This window comes from Macrotis lagotis, chromosome 2 (assembly GCF_037893015.1).
Source record: "Macrotis lagotis isolate mMagLag1 chromosome 2, bilby.v1.9.chrom.fasta, whole genome shotgun sequence".
In the NCBI taxonomy this organism is placed as follows: Eukaryota; Metazoa; Chordata; class Mammalia; order Peramelemorphia; family Peramelidae; genus Macrotis; species Macrotis lagotis.
Genome location: NC_133659.1, coordinates 69,993,143 through 70,014,664, shown reverse-complemented (window position 1 = coordinate 70,014,664; position 21,522 = coordinate 69,993,143). Strand labels below are relative to the sequence as shown.

The window sequence follows — 21,522 nt, the reverse complement described above, 5'->3', positions numbered from 1 at the left end:
CACAGCAATAGGCTTACATGGTGCTTTCACTTGTATATTTATTAAAAGATTGTTTTGAAAGAGCACATAATACTGTACATTAGTACTTCTTTGGTCATTGGACAAGGATCAGACATTTAGAGTGCCAATTTCTCCAAGTTAGCATTTGCCTCTCTAAGGAGAATCTATTCGCCTTCCTTAATATCATCTGGTTTCATTTATAGTGGAAATGTTAAGAGATACAATTCACACAGAATCTTAAAGGAAAACTGTAAATGAAAACCAACAGAATGGCAAAAAGACCTAAGTAGTAAAACAATTTCTGTAGGTGATAGAAATGTTCCTCTTTCAGACTTTGAAAAATTTTAAGAGATAAGTAAGAATTATCAATCCAGTAATTGTTAAATGGGAATCATAAAAGTAAGAATTATCAATCCAGTAATTGTTAAATGGGAATCATAAGAAAAGTAATTATTTGTCAGTATCATTAGCATCATTACAAAAAACTGACTAAACAAATCTGCAAACTAAGCATTTTGATTACCTTTATGTGTGCTTCATATTAAATTGTTTCCAAACCCCTCACAGCCTCACCATTCTAGACACTGTTCTCTGAATTTTCTGTAGTGTGTTTCCTATTTCTGCAACTATTTCATGAATATTTCATGATCTATTGCATAGTTCATTACCTATTATATCTCATGGAAAGAGACTATTTATTTAATGTCTTCAACACTTCCATGTAAAATACCCTATTTAGACTCCAAACAAAAGAAACACTATTGATATTAAAATTCACCAAATGTTTTTTTTAAACAGAGCATTGCACTAATTTCACAAAGTCCAACAATAGTTCAAAGTTTTCTTAATGGAATCTAAAGAAATGAAAAAAGATAGATAAAAGAAAAATATATATGATGTCCACTATGCCTCACAAGTAAAAATGTTAGTCCATGAATTCATATACGTATTGTCATAGATCTATATCTATGGTTGTAAGGGATATCAAAGGTTATCAAGTCCAATGCCACTATTTTACAAATAAGGAAGCACAAAGAGATGAAATGCCTAAGGTCACACCAATAGTGTCAGGAGTAGAATTTGAACCCATGTCTTCTGATAAAAGCCAATGTTCTTTTCACTATGCCATCTTGTTGTGAATGAACAAAATTCTGGCTTCAAATTTGAATAAGAGAAGGAAATCAGGTGCAATGTTTTTAATAATATGAAATTTGTCACTGCTACAAAAAAGACCACTAATTAATATTCATGAGAAAATATTTGTTTTTAAATATTTTGTAAACTTAAAGGTGATATATAAATATTAGTTGATGCTATATTCCCCTAAGTATAATATGGCTATAAATCAAATAGCATTACAATCCCAGAAAAATCAAATTTATAAGAATTTTAAAAAGCAATATAAAAATATATACTTGGCTTAAATATGTCATAGAATATGACCAACAAGATTTGTATGTGAAAAAAAAAGACATAACATATATTGTCAAGGTTATATATTGAGAGTCATCCAAACATGGCATGGGCTTTCTGGAGTGGTAGGAAGTCACAGTAATCCCTTTCACTGGAAAATTTCAAATAAAGGACAGTTGGCCAATTGTTAAGGAGAAGTAAGATAGTTTCTTTCTTAGATATAATTTGAACTAATGGCCTTTGAAATAACCATTTAACTCTTAAATTCTGTGATATATAAACCTGGAATTGAAAATAGGTTTGCCATATAATGAAAATGAGAGAAAATAGAAAGTCCAGGTCTATATTTGTATTCCCTGGATATTAAAATAATTGAGGTCCCCTGAAAGATTTATGGACAGAAAAATTTCTTAGGGGAAGAGGACATTATTCAGTTTGTGGTTAAATTATGGATTCATCAAATTAGCTAATTAAACAAAAATTATATTAACGTACTTCTGCTGCTATATCACACTTATCTTTTTAACAGAAAAAGCTGAAAAACCATCTCTCTCTCTCTCTCTCTCTCTCTCACTCTCTCTCTCTCTCTCTCTCTCACACACACACACACACACACACACACACACACACACACACACACATACACACACATCCTGCATTGTCTATATTTGGTTTTAAAAAATTAAATTTCAATAAAATTTCTTATTTTAAAATAATTAAAATTCATCATGTTGATTTTTTTCTCTAGAATGGACCCTGATGAGAGCATTTTGAGCCTTGATTGTATGATGCATCAAGTCTCATATTCCCACTTAATATGGGGTTTTGATCATTTATTGTATATAGATACCAAAAAGAAACCAAAACAATGACTAGAAATTAAATTTTTAGAAAGATGGGACTGATTGTTCAGGCCCATCTGGGAAAAGTGTCCAGTCATATCAATGATTTCAAACTATCATCACAGATAGATAGTTAGCTTTGTTGGTTTTTTTCCAAAAACAGAGGCAGAAAAAAAGACCTTTCACTAATTCCTTGTGTTCCAAGGTCCATAGAAAATGGGCCATGGATCGAGAATAGGAGAGGAAAGGTTATCTAGGGATAAGGAAAGTTTCAACTTAATGAGAAATTCCTTCTCCTGGGCAAAATCGAAAAACATTTTAAGTTTTATCCTGCCAATGTATTACACATACTTGCCTTGGCCCACTGTTCCTCTTGCATACCATACATATGTAAACAACCCAGTACCTTTAACTCAATCTCCACCTGCATGCCCTGCTTGCATATCACATTCAACAAATATGAAATGGAACTCACCATTTTAATACTTTGATCACATGTGTAATTTAGGAAGTATTGTAGGACTGTGGCTATAACATGCACACATCACCATAATACTGAAGTACTGCATTTGCTGACTGGAAGAAGGTGCTAGCAATACTCTAATGTAGTACAACCTTAGTTGGCAAAAATCTTCCTTGAGAAGTGAATAGTCAAATTCTCTACAAGGAGAGAACATGGTACAATGCGGGGCGGGGGGAACTAAATCCTACAATTGACAGGAGTAAACTACCTTTGTGACTTCAGGTGAGTCAATTAACCTCCTTGGACCTGAGTTTACTTATGTATAGAAAGAGTAACTTTGGCTACTGTGTTATGACTGCTAAGTTTTTCCCAGCTCTAGATTCATGATCCCATGACTGGTGGAAGGAGAGAGAGGAGAGAGGCTGAGATGGACCAGGAATGACACTGATTTTTTCGTGTCTCTCCAAGAAAACACAGTCTTCCAGGCAAACTAAACTAGGCGGTACACTTTTAATCTTTGATCTATTAATGCATTGATCACTCAAAAAATCTGCCTGATATACCTTTTTATTCTCCAGACCTACAGAAATTCTATTCATTCTTCAAGATTCAGTGTAAATTTCACCAGTGGTCAATGCAGTCATCCTATAAACCCTATCCTAAAATCGAAGTAATCGGCTTCTAATATTGCCTTCTATCTATCCCACATACCCTTCTCCTTATCACTTAACTGCTTCTTTTCATCCTCCTGAGCTTTTATACTCTTTACTACACTGTTAACACACAAAATCTGAATAGATTAAATGGAGGGGCAGTGGGATGCAATGGAACAAATACTAGATTTGGGAGACCTGGCCCTGCCATTTACTGACTTTGTGATTTTGGATAAATCACTTAATCTCTCTGATCTTCATGTTCCTCATCTTCAAAATAGGGAAGATAGCCTTTGTATTATCTTCTGCCTTATGGAGTAGTTGTAAGAAAAGTAATCTTTTTAAGTATTATATAATTGTGAACTATTAGCATGATCTACTTTGCTCATTTGCTAACTACCTGTATCACAACAGCAATGTTTGGGGGCAGAATCTAGACAATTAATATGCTTCCCTTGGTGTGCTCTGTCAAGAGTCAAATCACCCAGACCTAAGGACCCACTAATATAAAATAGTGAAGAAACCAAAATTTAATTGTGAATGTTTTAGGCCTCTTTTTCCCCTTAGTTCTAATTCCTCTTTCACAACATGACTAATATAGAAATGATGACAATGATGTTTGTCCTTCATTCTCAAAGAAGACCATAACATCAGGGAGATGGTACCATGACAAGCAGATGAATTGAATTTGAGTGAGAGGGTGCTATACCAGTCTCGCTTTCTCTTCCAGAGTCATCTGAGTCCAGTGGCCAGATATGGATCAGAATGACTGGATGGGAGGCAATTGGGGATAAATGACTTGTCCAAGGTCACACAGTAAAAGTCAAGTGTCTGAGGCTGGATTAGAACTCCAGTTCTCCAGACTCCAAGGCCAGGTACTCTATCCACTGTACCAACCTAACTATAGTCCCACATGGGAGACTAGGTTCAATTCCTGACCAATGCATCTATATTGGGGTGGCAGAATCACTCAGCTAGTCTTAAAGGTTGGGTTTGAACTTAGGTCTTCCTGACTCCAGATTCAGTGCTTTTATGAGCTAATGGCATCACCCAGTTGCTTCCCTACCTCAGGATGATAGACTTTAAGCAAGAAAGTCATCCATCTAACAGAATCCAGCCATTTAGCAGTACTGTGCCCCACGGGTAAGAAATACCTCCTCTAAGGTCACCTAGAGAGTAAGGAGCAGCACTAGGATATGAACTCATTTCAAAGCCAGTCCTCTTCCCACTGCACCATTCTAACTCAAGGTCCTTTTGTGAGCCCATTAGCACTTACAATGTTCCAGTCACTATACCAAGCAAGAGGCAAAAGACATGACCCCTACCCTCAAAGATCCCAAATTCTGATCAAGGATAGCATTTTGTAAATTTTTAAATGGTGGAGAAATATGTTTATAGGTTTATAAATTTAGAGCTGAAAGGCTCTCTTGGTCAAAGAAAAGGTACATATTCATTTATATGTTGTATATATCTGCATGGTGATAGTTAATATTTCAATATTAATTTATTTCTTTGTAATTCTATAATCCTTTCATTTTGTAGAAAAGGAGACTAAAGTTCTGAGAAGTTCAGGGAATTGCCTAAGATAGGAAATGAACATCAGAAGCAAAATTTGAACCAAGTTTCTATGATTCCCCCAAATCTAGGACTCCCACTTTGCTAGGTGACCAGTTGTTTTGATAACTTATTTTGACTGGAAAGGGGCTGGGGAGGGGGAGAAAGAGGAGGACTTTTAGATTGTCAAAGTACAATAAGTTTCCTCAAACTACATTCCTGGTACAAAGGCCAGTTTCTTCACTTCACAGTCACCTTTTGCCAGTAGGTAGGACAAAGTGGAGAGAGCGCTGGCCTTGGAGGACAGGAGTTCAAATCCAACCTCAGACACTGGACTCTCATTAATTGTGTAACCTTGGGCAAATCACTTAACCCTGATTGCCTCACATCCAGGGCCATCTCCAGTCATCCTGATTCATATCTGGTTGCTGGACTCAAATGACTCTGGAAAAGAAAGTGAGGCTGGTGACTTAGTGCAGTCCCCCCTCCACTCAAATCCAATTCGTGTGTTTGTCATGGCATCATCTCCCCTGAAATCATGATCTTCTTTGAGATGGAAGGACAAACATCACTCAAAAAGTCAAGATTTCTATCTCTCCAAATGTTAATTACAAACTCAGAAAGATAATTGATTAGAAAGTTGGAAAACTTGTCTTGGCCTCATAATGCTTAAAGTTCAGGAAAAGAAAAATTATTAGATAGTGTTATCTAAGGATGATATAGTCTTTGATGAGCAATTGGGAAGCTTAATATTGTTCAATCTGTATAGGCCACCAAGGAGGTTAATGATTTCCCTCTTCTTTGTTTTTGGATAAATGATCCCCTCTCCTAGTTATCTCATCTCATCATATCTTAATGAGAACCCAGGTCTGTAGGTGTATTATTATCTTTATTTTACAGATAAACAAAGAACAGGGGGCTAGATGGCACAGTGGAAAGAGCACCAATTCTACAGTCAGGAGGATCTGAGTTTAAATCAGGTCTCAGACACTTAGTAATTACCTAGTTGTGTGACCTTGGGCAACTCACTTAACCCCATTTCTTTACCAAAAAAAAAAAAAAGAAACAAACAAAGAACACAAAAATCAATGAGGAGTCATCTTGGTCTTCATCTGTAGATTTCATGGTAAATCAGAGAATAAATTTCATGTTTTTTCTTAAATTTCTGTTATTTTTAATCCTAACATTTTAAAGTTTACAAGATGAAAAGGGACCAGTCTTTGATTATTGAATCTGATATGTTAAATTCAGTCCTGATTGTCATAGTTTCTGCTGCTCTGTCACAATCCTATTGAGTAGGGAATGTTTTTTTTTTTAAAAGGGGGGGATGAGGAGAAGGAGAAAAACAGATCATGGCAGCTGTGGAAATAGTTACTAACCACTCACCTAGAAGAGTGTGCCAGATGAGTAGGAAGAAATGCTGATTTTACTTGTTTTCTGACCTGGGGATCTACTGGGGCTGGGAAAAGGGAAGTTGGCTAAGAAAGGAAAGAGGGAAATGGAGAGAAGGAAGGAGGGGCAAGGGCACCACCCCTTCCTTTGGACCAGTAAGAATTCCTGACTCATTTGCAAGGTGGGTAAGGTGCTTTTCTTCCTCCTGGCTCCCTTAGTCAGGTGAAGGAAGCATAAAGAAGAGAGTCACTGCCTTCCAGAGTTTACTCTTTTTTACCCATTTGCAGATGGAGAGATGGAGAGGTTTCCTTGCTACTAATTTTTCACTTTCTCTACCTCATCCCTCTTCCCTCTCTTGCCCTCTCCTACCCCTTTGCGCTTATTTTCCCCCTAGCATGTTTTTTTTGGCTTTGGGGAACTTTCAATCCTAACTTCAAACGAAACCTATAATGAAGTCTGGATGATGGTTAACAGACCCTGACAGTGCAAGGCCTCAGCTGAGCTGTTCCCTTGGCCCAGCTGCCAACAAGGATGGGTGAGTAGAGAGGCCAGCTGGTCCTGAGAGTCCAGGTACCAGTGGGGTCTTATGGGCAGCAAACATCTCCACCGACTCCCCTCCCTATCACATACACACACTCATACACACAAACACACACACATACAAACACAAATATATACACAAACACATACAAAAAACCACACATACACACAAATATACACACAAACACACAAATACCCCCATACACACATACACACATACAGGTCCACACAGCCTTGTCAGTTTCCTAGGGAAATGCTCCCCCATTTTGAATATGCAGCTGCTGAGATTTGAACTGTCTCCTACCTGCAGGATCTGCTTCTAAGCAGAACATCTGAGCTCCTGCAGAGGGAAGCAAGCCCTCTCCCGCAAAGTCCTGCCTCTTATACACCGGCCTACCCTGACTGGGAACATTGAAGAGAAGAGGCAGACCATGAAAAGGATGCAGAGAGGGACTCAGAGAGACAGACAATGAGTCAGTCTGACACACAAGAGACAGAGGCCCCACCACATAACTCTACAAAACAAATGCACCCGACACCCATTGTCTGCCTTGCAGCTTGGACTGAGACAGTGATTGATGGCCCAGTTAAGCCTTGCTTAGTCATTTGTTTTTATTTTATGATGTTCCCCCCCCCCATTATAATGAAGAGGACAGAGACACAGAAGCCAACAAAGAAAGGCAAACATCAAGTTGCAGATCTGGTCCCTGCAGAGTTTAGAGAATGAAAAGGAAGAGAAAAAGGCAAGAGACATAGAGCCAGCAACAGAGAGACCCTCATCTCTCTCTGTCATTGTTTTAAGGGAAAGAATAGTATTGTCTGAGAGGAATCAGAAAAGTTCTGAAGGGAAAGCTCATTTTCCCTAGGGTGTCCAAGATTCTCCTTTCTCAGCTCCCAGAACTGACTTCATCAAGGTCTTGGATCCTGTGATTCCATTTTCCCTTGAGTGTCCTATTCTCTTGTCCCTGGTCCATGGTGGAATCTCCCTGGGTGGAGCTGCTAAGAACCTTCCACTACCACCACCACCCTTTCTCGGTAACTAGTCATATTGGCAGCTCAAAGTAGTGCTTCACAATTGGCCAGGTAGTCTGTCTATAATTCACATATCCTGTGTGGCCTAAAGTCTGATAAATATTAGCCCCCTGATAGCATGCCCATCTGGATTACAGATGTTTGATGTTGTATTCTTTAGCTTATCTCATCCTCTTAGCTGCTTCCGGGATAGGAATTTTTGGGAAATTAATTTCTCTTTTGGCTCTTTAGGACCTTTGAGGAGAACTTGGAGGTGGGAGGATAGAGGATGAAGAAGACTATTAAGCTTATCAGCTCTATAAAAATATATATGTAAGGCAAAGTAGATATTGTACCAGCCCTGGAGTCAGGAGGACCTGAGTTCAAATCCCACCTCAGACACTTGATACTTTCTTTTTTTTAGTTGTTTTTTTTTTTGTTAGGGAATGGGGTTAAGTGGCTTGCCCAAGGCCACACAGCCAGGTCATTATTAAATGTCTGAGGTCAGATTTGAACTCAGTTATTCCTGACTCCAGGGCTGGTGCTCTATCCACTGCACCACCTAGCTGCCCCACTTGATACTTTCTAACTGTGTAAACTGAGGTAAGTCACTTCACCCTGATTGTCTTCTATCTGAGGCCATCTTCAGTCATTCTGATTCATATTTGGCTACTAGGCCTAGAAGACTCTGGAGGACAAAGTGATGCTGGTGACTTAGCACAGCCCCCCTCTCTCTCGAATCCAATTCATGTGCTTTTCAGGACCTCACCTCTCTGATGTCATGGTCTTATTTAAAAAATAAGGACAAACAACAACAGATACATATACACACACACACGAATATGTACATCTTTGGAAGGGGGAATGGCAAATGTAGGAACTGGTTTTCCTCAACCACATATATTTATTGCAAGGATCAATGTGATGGGTTGGAGAGTTAATATTCTTTTAAACAAGCTCAGTTAAATTTAAAATAAGTAACTTGATCCTTAAAAGGTATCATCTCTTGAAAATCAATTACAGGACATGTTAATGTTATCATTCAATGTACATTTAGATCAATCAATCAATTAAGCATTAAGTGCCTACAATATTTCAGACTCTATTCTTGGTGCTAGGGATACAATTACCAAAAAAGGAAACTCCCTCCATATCAAAACTGACATTCTAGTAAGGGATTCAACTTATAAAAGTGAGTATACATCATTAATGTAAAGAGAATATAAATAAAATAAATATATAGTGAAATAGTTAAATACAAGGTAGTTTGGGAGGGAGAACACTTCACAACTAGATTCAGAGGGAATCTAGTAAAACCCCTACTAAAATAAGGATCTTTTTATTAGCTTAAATATATCTACTTAGGGAGCTCTCAGTATTTCCTGAGACACCCTCTTCCTCTTTTAGTCTGTTCTTAATTGTTAGGAAGTCTTTCCTTATATCTATGTTGCAACATTCATGCTCCTAGTTTGACCCTTTAGGGTCAAACAAAATAAGCCTAATCCCAGATCCTTCTGGTTATGGAAGAGAGCTATGGGTACTCCCCTAAATTTTCCTTGCCCTGGTCTAAATACCCAATTCCTTCAACTGATCCTCATTTTTTGATGCCCTTCAGTGTCTAGCAGTCCTCCTTTAGTCTCCAGGTTTTCCTTTTTATTCCCAAAATGAGACACACAAAAGTGAGCACAGTGTGCCAGATGCAGGCTGATCAGGGTAGAGAACAGTGCCTTTGGATACTCTATCTCTCTCAATGTAGTCCAATATCATATAAGACTTTTTGACTGCTATAACAAACTAGTGACTCATGGTGACCTTAAAGTCCACTAAAACCCATGGTCATTTACAGATTAAATGCTGACTAGTCATATCTCCCCCCAAATCTTTCACTTGTAATATTGACCTTTTGAAACCAAGTGTCTTTATTCTTTGAGATAAATTAATTTATAAATAAATAAATGAGCTCTTAAAAGAGCTATATCTTAAAAATCAATATACAGGACAGGTAAATTTACCAATGTGCCATCAAGTGTGTCTATCTATCATTAAGAATTTATCCCCTTTAAATTTCTTCTTCTTAGATTCAGTCTATTTATCCTTCATAGACCTAAATTATAATAACTGACAATTATGTAGCACTTCAAAATTTGCAAAGTATTTTGCAAATATTTCACCTTATCCTAATGATAACCCAGATAGGTAAGCGCATTATTATCTTCATTTTTTCAGATAAAGAAACAACAGCACACAGAAATCAAGTGATTTGTCCAAGATCACACAAATTATAAATGTCTGAGGCTGTTAAAACTCAAGTCTTCCTGACTCTAAAGTCCATCCCTCTATCAGTTTTCACATTTACCTGCCTATTTGGGAATCCCAACTGATACTATTGTCAGCTATTCCTCTCTGTTTTCTCATTTGAGAACTGTGCCACCTATATCTTTATCCAAGTCACTGACAAAAATATTCAACACCACAAGAATGCATCCCTGAGACACTTCAAACTGAGATCAGACCATTAATTACTACTCTATAGATCAAACATAACCCATTCAGAATACAGGTAACTATTATCTAGTCAGTGTCTCTCATCTTTCCAAAAAGAATTGGATGAACAGGCACTGAGAACTTTGCTGAACTCTAGATGGTTTATGACCCTACCAAAAAAGGAAATTAGGTTGCAGAAGTCTGACACTTTTCCTTACTGAAGAAAGGCTAGCTCTTTGTAACCATCTTTTTTTTTGAGGGGGGGGGTGTTCAGAAGATCACAGATTTAGAGCTGGGGAGACTTGAGCTATTTAGTCTAACAAATTCATCTAACAAATGAGGAAACTAATACCCAGAAAAAATATGAAATTTCCCAAAAGAAATATCAGTAATAAGTGGCAAAGCCAGAATTTAAAATCTGTTGGAAATACAAATCTAGCACACATGCACTCTACCAAACTGCCTCTCACCATCTCTTTAATAATACATTCTAAACTCCCTCCAAGATTCTTGTGCAGGAAGCTACTACTAGCCTTTAGTTTGCAGATTCCATTTTCTTCCAGTTTCTAAAAGATGGAATTATTTATGTCATTTTCCAATTCCATAATGCCTCTCTCACTCCTAATGATTTTTCAGACAGTAGTGGTTCAGTGAATTCTTTCAGTATCTCAGGATGAATTTTATTTGTTCCTGGTATTCAGAAATCATCAAAGACAGCTAAGAGATCTCTTATTACAGCCCTAACTTTCTTAAGTTGTCAGCTACCTATTAATGTGTTTATCTTATTATTCCAATCCAATGACCATTCTCCTTTGTAGATAAAAATGTCAATACATTAAGGGTCTTTGATTTTGTAGGTATGTTGAAATTCCTTCCACCAACATAGATTGCAAAAATGAGGAGGGAATTCCATACCATTGAGTTTTGGGATTCAGATAACAGAAAACAGTAAATACTTAGAAGGTTGCCTAAGGAGAGTTTCTTTATGGTCATGAAGCTAATCCACCATCAAAGATAGAATCTGACGTCATAATTTTCTTAATCTACATTTGGTGCTCTCTATAACTCATGCTGCCACTCATTACTGGCAGAGAAAATAAAAGCAAATTTAGAGTTAAACTGAACTGTTTTCTCTCCAACAATGGATTATCCTATCCTCCTTTAAACTATAGCTCCATTCCTTATTCTTACTCCTAGGGAAAACTCAGTATAACTTAATAACCCTTTTTATCACCATGGCCAAACTTTGTCTCCAAGACTATTGTTAATAGACTATGCCAGTCTTTTACATTCATTTATCTGTCCCTGCTTCCAAACTTTCATCCACATCTTTTAAAAATCTTAGTTGGTCAATTTAAAGTTTGTCTTGTAATTGGAATCATGGGTAAATGGAAAGCTTTTAAACAGTAAGATAATTAAGTGGTTGAATAACACACTATGTTCACTTACCTCACAAGTTATGAATCACTTGGTGCTCCAAAATACTAGATTCCTATGACTTTAAAGTATAGACAGTCTTTCTAGTTAAAAAATTCTTGACCTAGTTGTTTGAGTGTTTGGTTTTTTTCACTGATCCCTTTGTAAAACTGGTAAAACCTATGGACACGTCATAATATTTTTAAGAGCATAAAATAAAAGTTATAGAATTTCAAAGGAAACTAATTATATTGAAATAGTTATTCAAATATTTTATTTTTTCCTAAAGTAATTTTCAATATGTATCCTTTCGCAAATTTTTGAGTTTCACTTTATTCTATTAACCTCCTTTCTTCCCCATCCCCCATATAGAAGCAAACAATCTGATATAGGTTGTATGTATGATCATGTTTAACATTTTCATGTCATGTTATGAGATATCCAAAAATTTTGCAAAATAAATCTTAGACCCCATGAAATCTATTCATAGATCCCCTTTAAGATCCAGTAACTCCATGTTAAGAACCCCTAATTTGAGTCATAATCCAGTACCTTAGCCTATCCTCCGTTTCTGTTTTGTACCTTCACTGAGATTTGGATCCAGTAGCCTAAATTCCAGTAACAGGGTTTTTTTTTTTAGATTCTTTGCAAGGCAATGGGGTCAAGTGGCTTGCCCAAGGCCACACAGCTAGGTAATTATTAAGTGTCTGAGGCCAGATTTGAACTCAGGTACTCCTGATTCCAGGGCCGGTACTCTATCCACTGTGCCACCTAGATGCCCCCCCAATAACAGTTTTATATAGGTTTCTCCAATTAAGATCCAGTCTTCATAATAAAGATAGATCTACACAGAGAAGAAGAGTGGGGGAAACTTTAGAAGAGTCAAACAAGACTCTGGACCAGAAATAAAACTATGAAAGAGCAAGAAAAGTTTGCCTGCCCTGTACCATTAATATTTCTCTCCCTTCATCTTCACTGTGGGGATAGGTTGAAGTTCCTCAAAGGAGGGAGAAGCAGGGAAGGAAGTTTATCTTTCTAAATTAGAAATATAGGAAGAGTAACTTTCTAAGCTCATAGCAATTACTAATAAAATAATCTGCTTCTCAATCTTCCTTTACTTGAAAGGGGAGATGGAGGGAAAGCAATAAGTAAAGATAACACAGGTCCTCTAAGAATGAAAGTCTGACATTTTAAGTGCTAAAAATAAGAAAGAGACTGTTTTCTGTGACAAGGGGTCTAAATAGATGAGCAAGCTTTTGTCTGATCGTTCCCAAAATGAATCCTTCAGTTGCTTCCCATCATCCTCATATCATGCTTTTATGTTATTGGTCAGTTGTATTTAACTCTTTATAATTCCATTTGGGAATTTCTTGGCAATACTTCATTTCTCATTTCCTTCAGCTCACTTTACAGATGAGGAAACTTAGGTAAACAGGGTTAAGTGACCTACCCAGTGCCATAAGGTAATGTTTCTGAAGCATCATCTTTCAATCTATTATCTGTTTATCTGTTTATCTACATCACAAGTGAAGGAAGTGGCAAATGAAGATTTAAGAGATCAAGGAAATATTGTAGAGACAAAGTTTTGGAAATAAAGTCACAAAGACTGATGATGTCTGATATTTATTAGTTTTGTTACCCTAGGCAAAGCACTTAAATGTTCTCATCTTCAGTTTCCCATTGTAAAATGGGGTTACTAATACCAATTATGGTACTTACCTCAGCATTTTATTGGGAGATTCAAATGGAGTCACATATGGAAAAGCCCTTGGCAAATCTTAAAGCAATCTCTGAATCTCAGTGGTTATGAAGGTGCTCACTGAATTTAGATTTAGAGCTAGAGCTAGAAGAGACCATGAAATGCAATCTCCTGATAGTCTTAAGAGAGGATAAGCTGGGTGCTCAATGTTTCAGGGACAGTCATTTATAGTATCAGGATTAAAACTAAGATCTCTGACTCTAAATTCACCATTGGGCCGCCATATTGGTGATAATATAGCAGAATTGATCAGTTTCACCTAAATGATCTAGGAAAAAACTTCTGCTTGATAGATTGGTTTCTTGAATGAGCAATTTTTTTATGTTGAGAAGAGTGGGAATGGCAATGAGTAGATAAGAAGATAGAGAAATGATGAGTAGGTTGGAAATCTCTCTCTCTAGTGGTGATTATACAGTGAGTCTAAAATGAGGCTCACTCACATAACAAATGGAAATCTTTGCTGTGATAACAATAAATACAGTCATAGTACAAGCAATATCTATGCAAGAAAGATTCTCTTTGGATTTTCTTTCTTATTTTGGAACCCTCAAGTACTTTATAAACTTAATTCATGATGCTATTATTGATTCTAGAAGAGGCTTCCTGTCACAGAATCCATATAACCTCACTCCCTTCCACCCATTCCTAAGAATAGAGATAATAATGAAAGGTTGCATTTATATAGATCTTTGAGGTTTACAAAGCACTTTACAAATATTATTTCATTGTATCATAACAATCCTGGAAGGTATTATCCTCCTTTCAAGATATGGATAGACTGTGGTAGAAAAAGGTTAGGTAACTGGTTTATGTCACATAGCTAACAAGGGTCTGAGTCCAGATTTGAAATAGGTCTTATAAATATTATCTACTGCATTAGTTAGTTATTCATGAGCAATAAGAGACTTTAGAAATTATTCCTCTCATTGACAGATGAAGAAATTAACTCCTAGAGATGGAAGATGAATTGTCTAAAGTCATATAAATATTAATGAACCTTAAAGGATGTAGAGTTCAAATAACTCCTCATTTCCTCCAACAAAATCAACATTCTTTCTACTGTTATATGACTGTGGCATCATAGCCCATAATTATCTAATTAGCAAGCAATATTGAGAGATTGTTCTAACATACAATTTGTGTTAATTGACTCACTTCAATGTATACTATTAAATAGCAAACAATTTACATTATGGGGCATGAGATTTGGAGGGGGTTTTTTTGGTAAGTATGCATATTTTTTAGAGTCCCAGAACTCTGAAAAAGAAAATGTTAGGAATTCAATCTTGAGTCAGAAAGTACCCAAAGCCCTCTTCCTTACCTCTTGGGTGAGTCAGGGTCAAAGCAGGTCTTCTGTACATCAGTCACAGCTGGGTCACAGCAGTCACCATCATCAAAGTCATCTAACATGTTGTTGCACTCCATGTGGCATACACCATCCCTTCGATTCCATGAATAGCAGCGTCCCTGAAGGCGGCAGTCACCCCCATCATAGCCAGTCAGGGGGTGCTCACACTCAGTGTCGCAGTGGTCATTGCCAATCTTGCTGGGTTCGCAGTTCACCAGGACAGCCCGATACCGCAAGGTGGAGTTGCGTACTTCATGGACGCTCAGTTGCCAGCTGATGTTGTACCGGCTAAAGGCTGCAGTCAGTGCCTGATGTTGACGTGTGATTTGTTCGTTGCTGACAGTAGGGTGCAGTCCATCATCATCACACACATTCACCACTTGGTAACGGATTACCTTCTCACTCCTCAGTGGCCAGTGCCAATTGTACTGGGAGATCACCTCCACATTGTCACAGGCAGTTTGCCCACAGGGTGGAGGCATGAGAGGGTACAGAATCTCAGGCTCAGGATCTGGATCCTGGAGCATCTCAAGTCTTGGGAATTCTCCATCCTTAAAGGTTACCCATTGCTGGTCTATTGGAACAAAGTTAGCACTGAGTGCCAAGGAATCCAAATCCCCATACCCACTTGGCTGCAGGAAGTTCTGCTGGAGCTGGCTCTGTTGAAGTGCTGTGTTCCAGAGAGTCAGGATACCCATATGCCCACGAAACTGATGCCTGTCCTCTGAGCTGTCCCCACCCACAATTAAAGAACGGCAAGATGCCATAAATGGACTGTGCAAGGGACCAGACTGGCCCAGGCTACTTGCAACTTGAGCTCCATCCACATACAGAGCTATACGGTGCCCATCATAAGTGGCCACTAAATGTGTCCATGTACCTGATAAGTAGCGGCTATGCCCAGTCACAATTGTGGCCTTCCTCACACGGTCTGTGCGCAGAGAAAAGAAGAAACGAGCATCCTTCCTCCCATGATGTTCCACCGAGCGGATACCCAAGGCCCAGCCCTTGTCACTGACAACATGGGAGCAGTTGTCAAACACACCTAGGCAAGAAGAAAGGAAGAGGAGGGAGAAAAACAAAGGACAAAGAAAGAAAGAAAAGCAGAAGGGAAGAGAAAGCCCATGTAAATTCAGTATAGGCAAATTTGTCCTGGTTAAAAAAAATAAATAATACCAAATACCCCTTTCTTTGATACCAGCACACTGGACAACTCAACTCAACTTTGTCTACCTGTTTTGACCACCACTATCCCCCTTCCCAAGTCCCTAAAAAGGAACTTGATTTGAGATTCAACAGTGAAAAGAGTACTGACTAAGTACAATGACCTAGGTTCAGATCCCATCTCTGACACTTACTATCTTAGATAAGTCACTGAACTTCTCTAGGTTTTCTTTGCTTCATCTAAAAAACAAAGAGTTTAGACTTGATTCCTAAAGTCATTTCTAGGTCTAAACCTATGAGATTTGATCTTTACTATATGAGGGGGGGAAAATGGCCAATAGAAAAATTTATATGGAGAATGAGTAGTTGGTGCTACTCTATAGTATCAGTCAGGGAGGAAAAGGAGAACAACATACTTAGATGGAAATATCAGTACTTCATCAGTGAGTGGTAATTCACACTAACTGGTCTTTGGCATGAATATTACCACTGTATCATTCACTCTACTGTCCTCTTCTGCTAAAGCTGTCCAAACTTACCCTCATTAGATAACTTTCTTCCTAATATAAAAGTTAGCCATGAAGTAAAGAAAACCAATCAGTGAAAATCCATACTATCCTCAAAATCATATTCCACATAGAACTTTTGTTACATCCCAAGGGTAGATTATTCTTATCCCCCATCCAGTGATGACAACAGTGTGCCTGTAGATCCAAGATCAGAAGGAAATCATCATCAACTCCATTAATCTCATTTGAACCTCATAGATATCCTGTGGGAATAAGTACTATTATAATTTCCATTTAGAAGAAGAAAAAACTGAGACTTAGAAAGTATTAATGACTTAGCAGGCTTACATAGATATAAATGTCTGAGGCAGGATTCAACCCCCACTTCTCCTAATGCCAAGTCTAGAATTCAATCCACTAACTTTTTGGTATGTGAGTAAGATAGGAATAAAATAAGGATAGGATTAGATCTCTGATTTCCATAGTAATGGCAACTCCCAGGAACCAATCTATCAATACCAATTAATACCTTCCCTGTAGCTTATAGTCCTAAAGAGTTGTCATATGCACCAAAGACTGAGTGATTTGATCAGGGACATGCAACCATTTGGTATTAGAAGCATGGCTTTGACTTTGACTCTTCTTGACTCTGAGATCAGCTCTCTTCTGCTCATGGATGCCTATAAATGAGAAAGGCCAGACCAAATTTCCTAGACTAATTTCATCCTTATTTTGGATCCCTGTCATTGGCTAGGAATTAGTTGTTCAGAATTTATGAAACTAGTTTTCAAGGCTTAATTAGGTCACTTTTCTTAGATTTCCTGGAGAGTGGGAATGGAACATCCAAACAAAGAAAATAGAAAGACAAAAACAAATCAGAACAACTATGAATTAGGCTCTTTTAGTCCTCATCATCCAATAACTAGGTAACTCTGCCTCCTCTCCTCCCTAATACCAGCCTTTCTTCTCTGATAGATTAACTGTCATCAAATACCATCCTTGCTATGTCATTCCCCATTGAAAAACCATCAATAGCTTCCTTGATGAAGGATCATTGAACCAACAGAAGACTGTAATAGGATTCAGTCTCTTCCCGTGAAGCACAGAGCTTCCTGTATTCATGAATTGATGCTGAGGATCCCCATGTGCTGCCAGGAAGGAGAGAGAGAACATCTAGTCCTAGCCACAGGAGGAAGTGCTGAGTCCTGGTGGTCCATAGTTCCTGGCTAAGGGTTACTAAAATGTTCATAAGTCAGTCTGACATGAAAAATCAGAAAGTATGCTTTCTTCCAGGAGTATGTATGGGAGACATTATGGAGAACCTCCTGAATCATCTCAAACTTGACAACTATTACCTAATTCTGATGATTTATTAAAAGACCAGCCACATGAATCAGCAAGAAAGTGAGTAGCGGGTTAAGAAAATGAAATCAATTCAAGAAATAAATGAACACTATGTAATTATAATTGCCATGGTTGGCCCCAAAGAAGAGATTTTTTAAAAAATGTACCTTCTTTGGTGGGAAACTAGGAATGTGAAATATGGCATACATATATGATCAGACTCAATCAGTGTGCTGGTTAGTTTTCTGAACTACTTTTTGTTTTAAGCTTTCTCTCTTATTCTTTATTACAAAAGATGACTTGTGTAGAGGAGATGAGAGATGATTGAAGGTGATATCAAAACAGAAGATACCAATAAAAATATTTTAACTAAAACTAAATTAAAATTAAAAGATAGTGCCTAAGGATAGGGTTCAAATTTATGCTTAAAATATGCTTAAAATATCAAAATGTGACTAGAACAGAATGTATTTGCTTTGATTCTAGCAAATCTAACTCCAAAATTTTTTTTAACATTTTGCAAAAGAAAAAAACAAAGAAAGGAGAATATTCCATAAATATAATGAGCAAGGAAATTGCCATAGCAAGTAGATATACTACAGGGAAAAGAATAGCAATAAGGCTACCTAATGATTAATAGAAGATAACACTTTAAAAATAAAACCAACAATAGGATGGATTAATAAACATCCTGTCCTAGAAGATTTTTTTAAGGGCAGCCAGATGGAGCAGTGAATAGAACAGTTAGGAAAACCTGAGCTCAAATTCAACCTCCAATGCTTAATGGGCAAGTCACTTAATCTCTATTTTCCTCCGTCCTCTTATTTCTAAAGTGGGGATGTGAGGATCAAATAAGATAATAATTACAAAGCACTTAGTTGAGTGCTTGATACAAAGTAACTACTATCTAAAAATGAGCTATTAGCTAATATTTGTATAACTCTTTTTTTAGGTTTTTTTCCAAGGCAAATGGAGTTAAGTGGCTTGCCCAAGGCCACACAGCTAGGTCATTATTAAGTGTCTGATACTGGATTTGAACCCAGGTACTCCTGACTCCAGGGCCGGTGCTCTAGCCACTGCACCACCTAGCCGCCCCATATTTGTATAACTCTTAAAAAAAATTTGCAAAGCATTTTACTTTCATCTAATTTTAACCTCACAAAAACCTTGTGACTTTTTGAGGTTTCTAATATTCCCATTTTACTGATAAGGAAGTTGAGGTTCAGAAAGACTGGGTCACATCAGTAGACCCAAATGTGACCCTCCCTGAGTTCAAGCACAGCATTGTATTTACTACTAAGCTCTAGCTCTCCATTAAAAGACAGAGCCTCAGTTGTCTATGCAAAAATATATGAAGTACTAGTGTAAGGAGAGAAAAGTTTCATCAAAAATATTAGTGAGACTTGATATAATAGAAAATGATAGGTAGGGGTTGGCTAGGTGGCACAGTGGGTAGAGCACTGGACCTGGAGTCAGGAGTACCTGAATTCAAATCTGACCTCAGACACTTAATAATTACCTAGCTGTGTGGCCTTGGGCAAGCAACTAAAGCCCATTTTCCTTGCATAAACCTAAAAAAAAAATGATAGATAGGTAGAAAGCTTATCTGTGAATAGAAAGCTAGATGACAAATCAGGACCTGAATTCAAATCCAAAAAACACTTATTACATATTGATCCTCAACAATTACCATAACCTCTGTCTCTCCTAGTTTCCTTATGAGTAAAATAAGAATAATAAAATCACCTACCTCCCTTGGTTTTGGAGATCCCATGAGATGTTTGTAAAGCAGTCGCAAACTTAAAATATATAAATGCTAGGTTTTATTATGATGATAGAATTATTATTATTATTATTACTATTATTATTATTATTAGGGATATGGCTCTCGATAGGTCTATCTTATTCAAAAGGAAGTATTTAAAAGGAAGGTAAAGGGAGCAAAGAATGAGAAGATACACTCAAAGAGAGTTCAAAAACCAGAGTGAGGAAGCAAGATGAAGAGCGTTTTGATGAAGATCAAAGTAGGCAAAAATAGAAACAGTAGTATCATTGGTATATACCACAGATGAACTGAGAAAAAATAGAAAAGGAGATTGAGGACCAGGACTCAAGACTGGAATGCATGCATTATATCATAGTAATAGATGCGTTTCTATTTTTGGATATCTGCTGGAGTCCCCACCCCCTATTTACTAAATGACCATTTTCTTTCTTATTTCTTATTTCTTTCTTACATTCTGGCTCCAATTAGCAAAGTACTTATAGCAGTGCTAGGACAGAAATGAGAGGAATTTTTGATAACAGAGAGGAAAACCAGACTTGGAGATATACATTCTAAATTTTTCATTTAAGAGTTTCCCCTAAAACCAAGTAAGATAGAAAAGGGTACAAAATTTAGAAATAAAGACTGATACCATAAGCCAATTAGGAGAACAAGGAATAGGTCTTTCAGACCTATAGAAGAAGCAGAAGGTTATGGCCAAAGAAGAGTCAGAGAACATTATAAATTGCAAAATGGATAATTTTGACTACATTAAATTTTAAAAGTTTTGCACAAATAAAATCAGTGCAACCAATATTAGGAGGAATGCAGATAACTAGGAAATAATTTTCACAACTAGTGTTCTGATAAAGGACTTTTTTTTTGAAATACATATAGAATGGAGTTAAATTTATACGAATACATATCATTCCCCCATTCATGAATGGTCAAAGGATATGGGCAGGCAGGTTTCAGATGAGGAATTAAAACTGACTATAGTCATGTGAAAAAAATCACTTCAAATTATTATTTAGAAAGATGCAAATTAAAACAATACCTATCAGTTGGTTAATAATGACAAAAAGGGGAAATGATCAATGTTGAAAAGCATGTGGGAAAACTGAGACACTAATGTACTAATGGTGGAATTGTGAACTGATCCATTCTGGAGAACAATTTGGAACTATGCTCAAAGGGCAATAAAATTAATCGTACTCTTTGATCCAACAACTATTAAGGTCTATATCCCAAAGAGATCATTAAAAAGATTCACATGTACAAAAAAAATTTAGACCAACACTTTTTAATGTGCTAAAGAATTGAAAATTGATGGGATGTCCAGCATTTGGGAAATAACTGAACAAATTATGGTATATGACTGTGATGGGGTACTAATTGTTCTGTAAGAAATCATGAGTGGTTGGACTTTGAAAAAGCCTGAAAAGATCAGTATGAACTAATGCTGAGTTAAGAGAGCAGAACCAGGAGAACATTGTATACATTAACAACAACACTATGATGGACTGAGCTCCTCTTGACACTTCAATGATCAATACTGGAACTACTATTATGGAAAATGCCATCCACATCTAGAAAAAAAAATACGATGGGATCTAAAAACAGAGCACTCTTTAAAATATTCACTCTTTGAAATTTCTTTTCTTTTTTATTTCTTTGTAATGGATTTTCTCCCCTTATTTCTAATTCCTCATTCACAACAAGACTAACGCGGAAATATGTTAAACACAATTGTACATGTACAACCACTATCATATTATTTACTGCCATGGGGAGAGGGTGAAAGGGAGGGTGGTAGAAAAATGTGGTACTCAAAAGCTTGCAACAGTAATGAACAAAAAAAATTT

The 21,522-nt window shown here is 37.1% G+C and overlaps 1 protein-coding gene across 3 annotated transcripts in view; it reads right to left on the bottom strand.

Moving 5' to 3' along the window:
- The window catches only part of PAPPA2 (pappalysin 2), a 372,249-nt gene that overhangs the window by 304,587 nt on the left and 46,140 nt on the right, over positions 1 to 21,522 (bottom strand). For 2 of the 3 annotated variants that reach the window (XM_074222103.1, XM_074222105.1), the window contains exon 2: positions 14,849 to 15,920. In XM_074222103.1, the coding sequence (XP_074078204.1) occupies positions 14,849 to 15,920 (1,072 nt within the window). The remainder of the gene's footprint in view (positions 1 to 14,848; positions 15,921 to 21,522) is intronic. The other variant, XM_074222104.1, reaches the window with a different exon arrangement.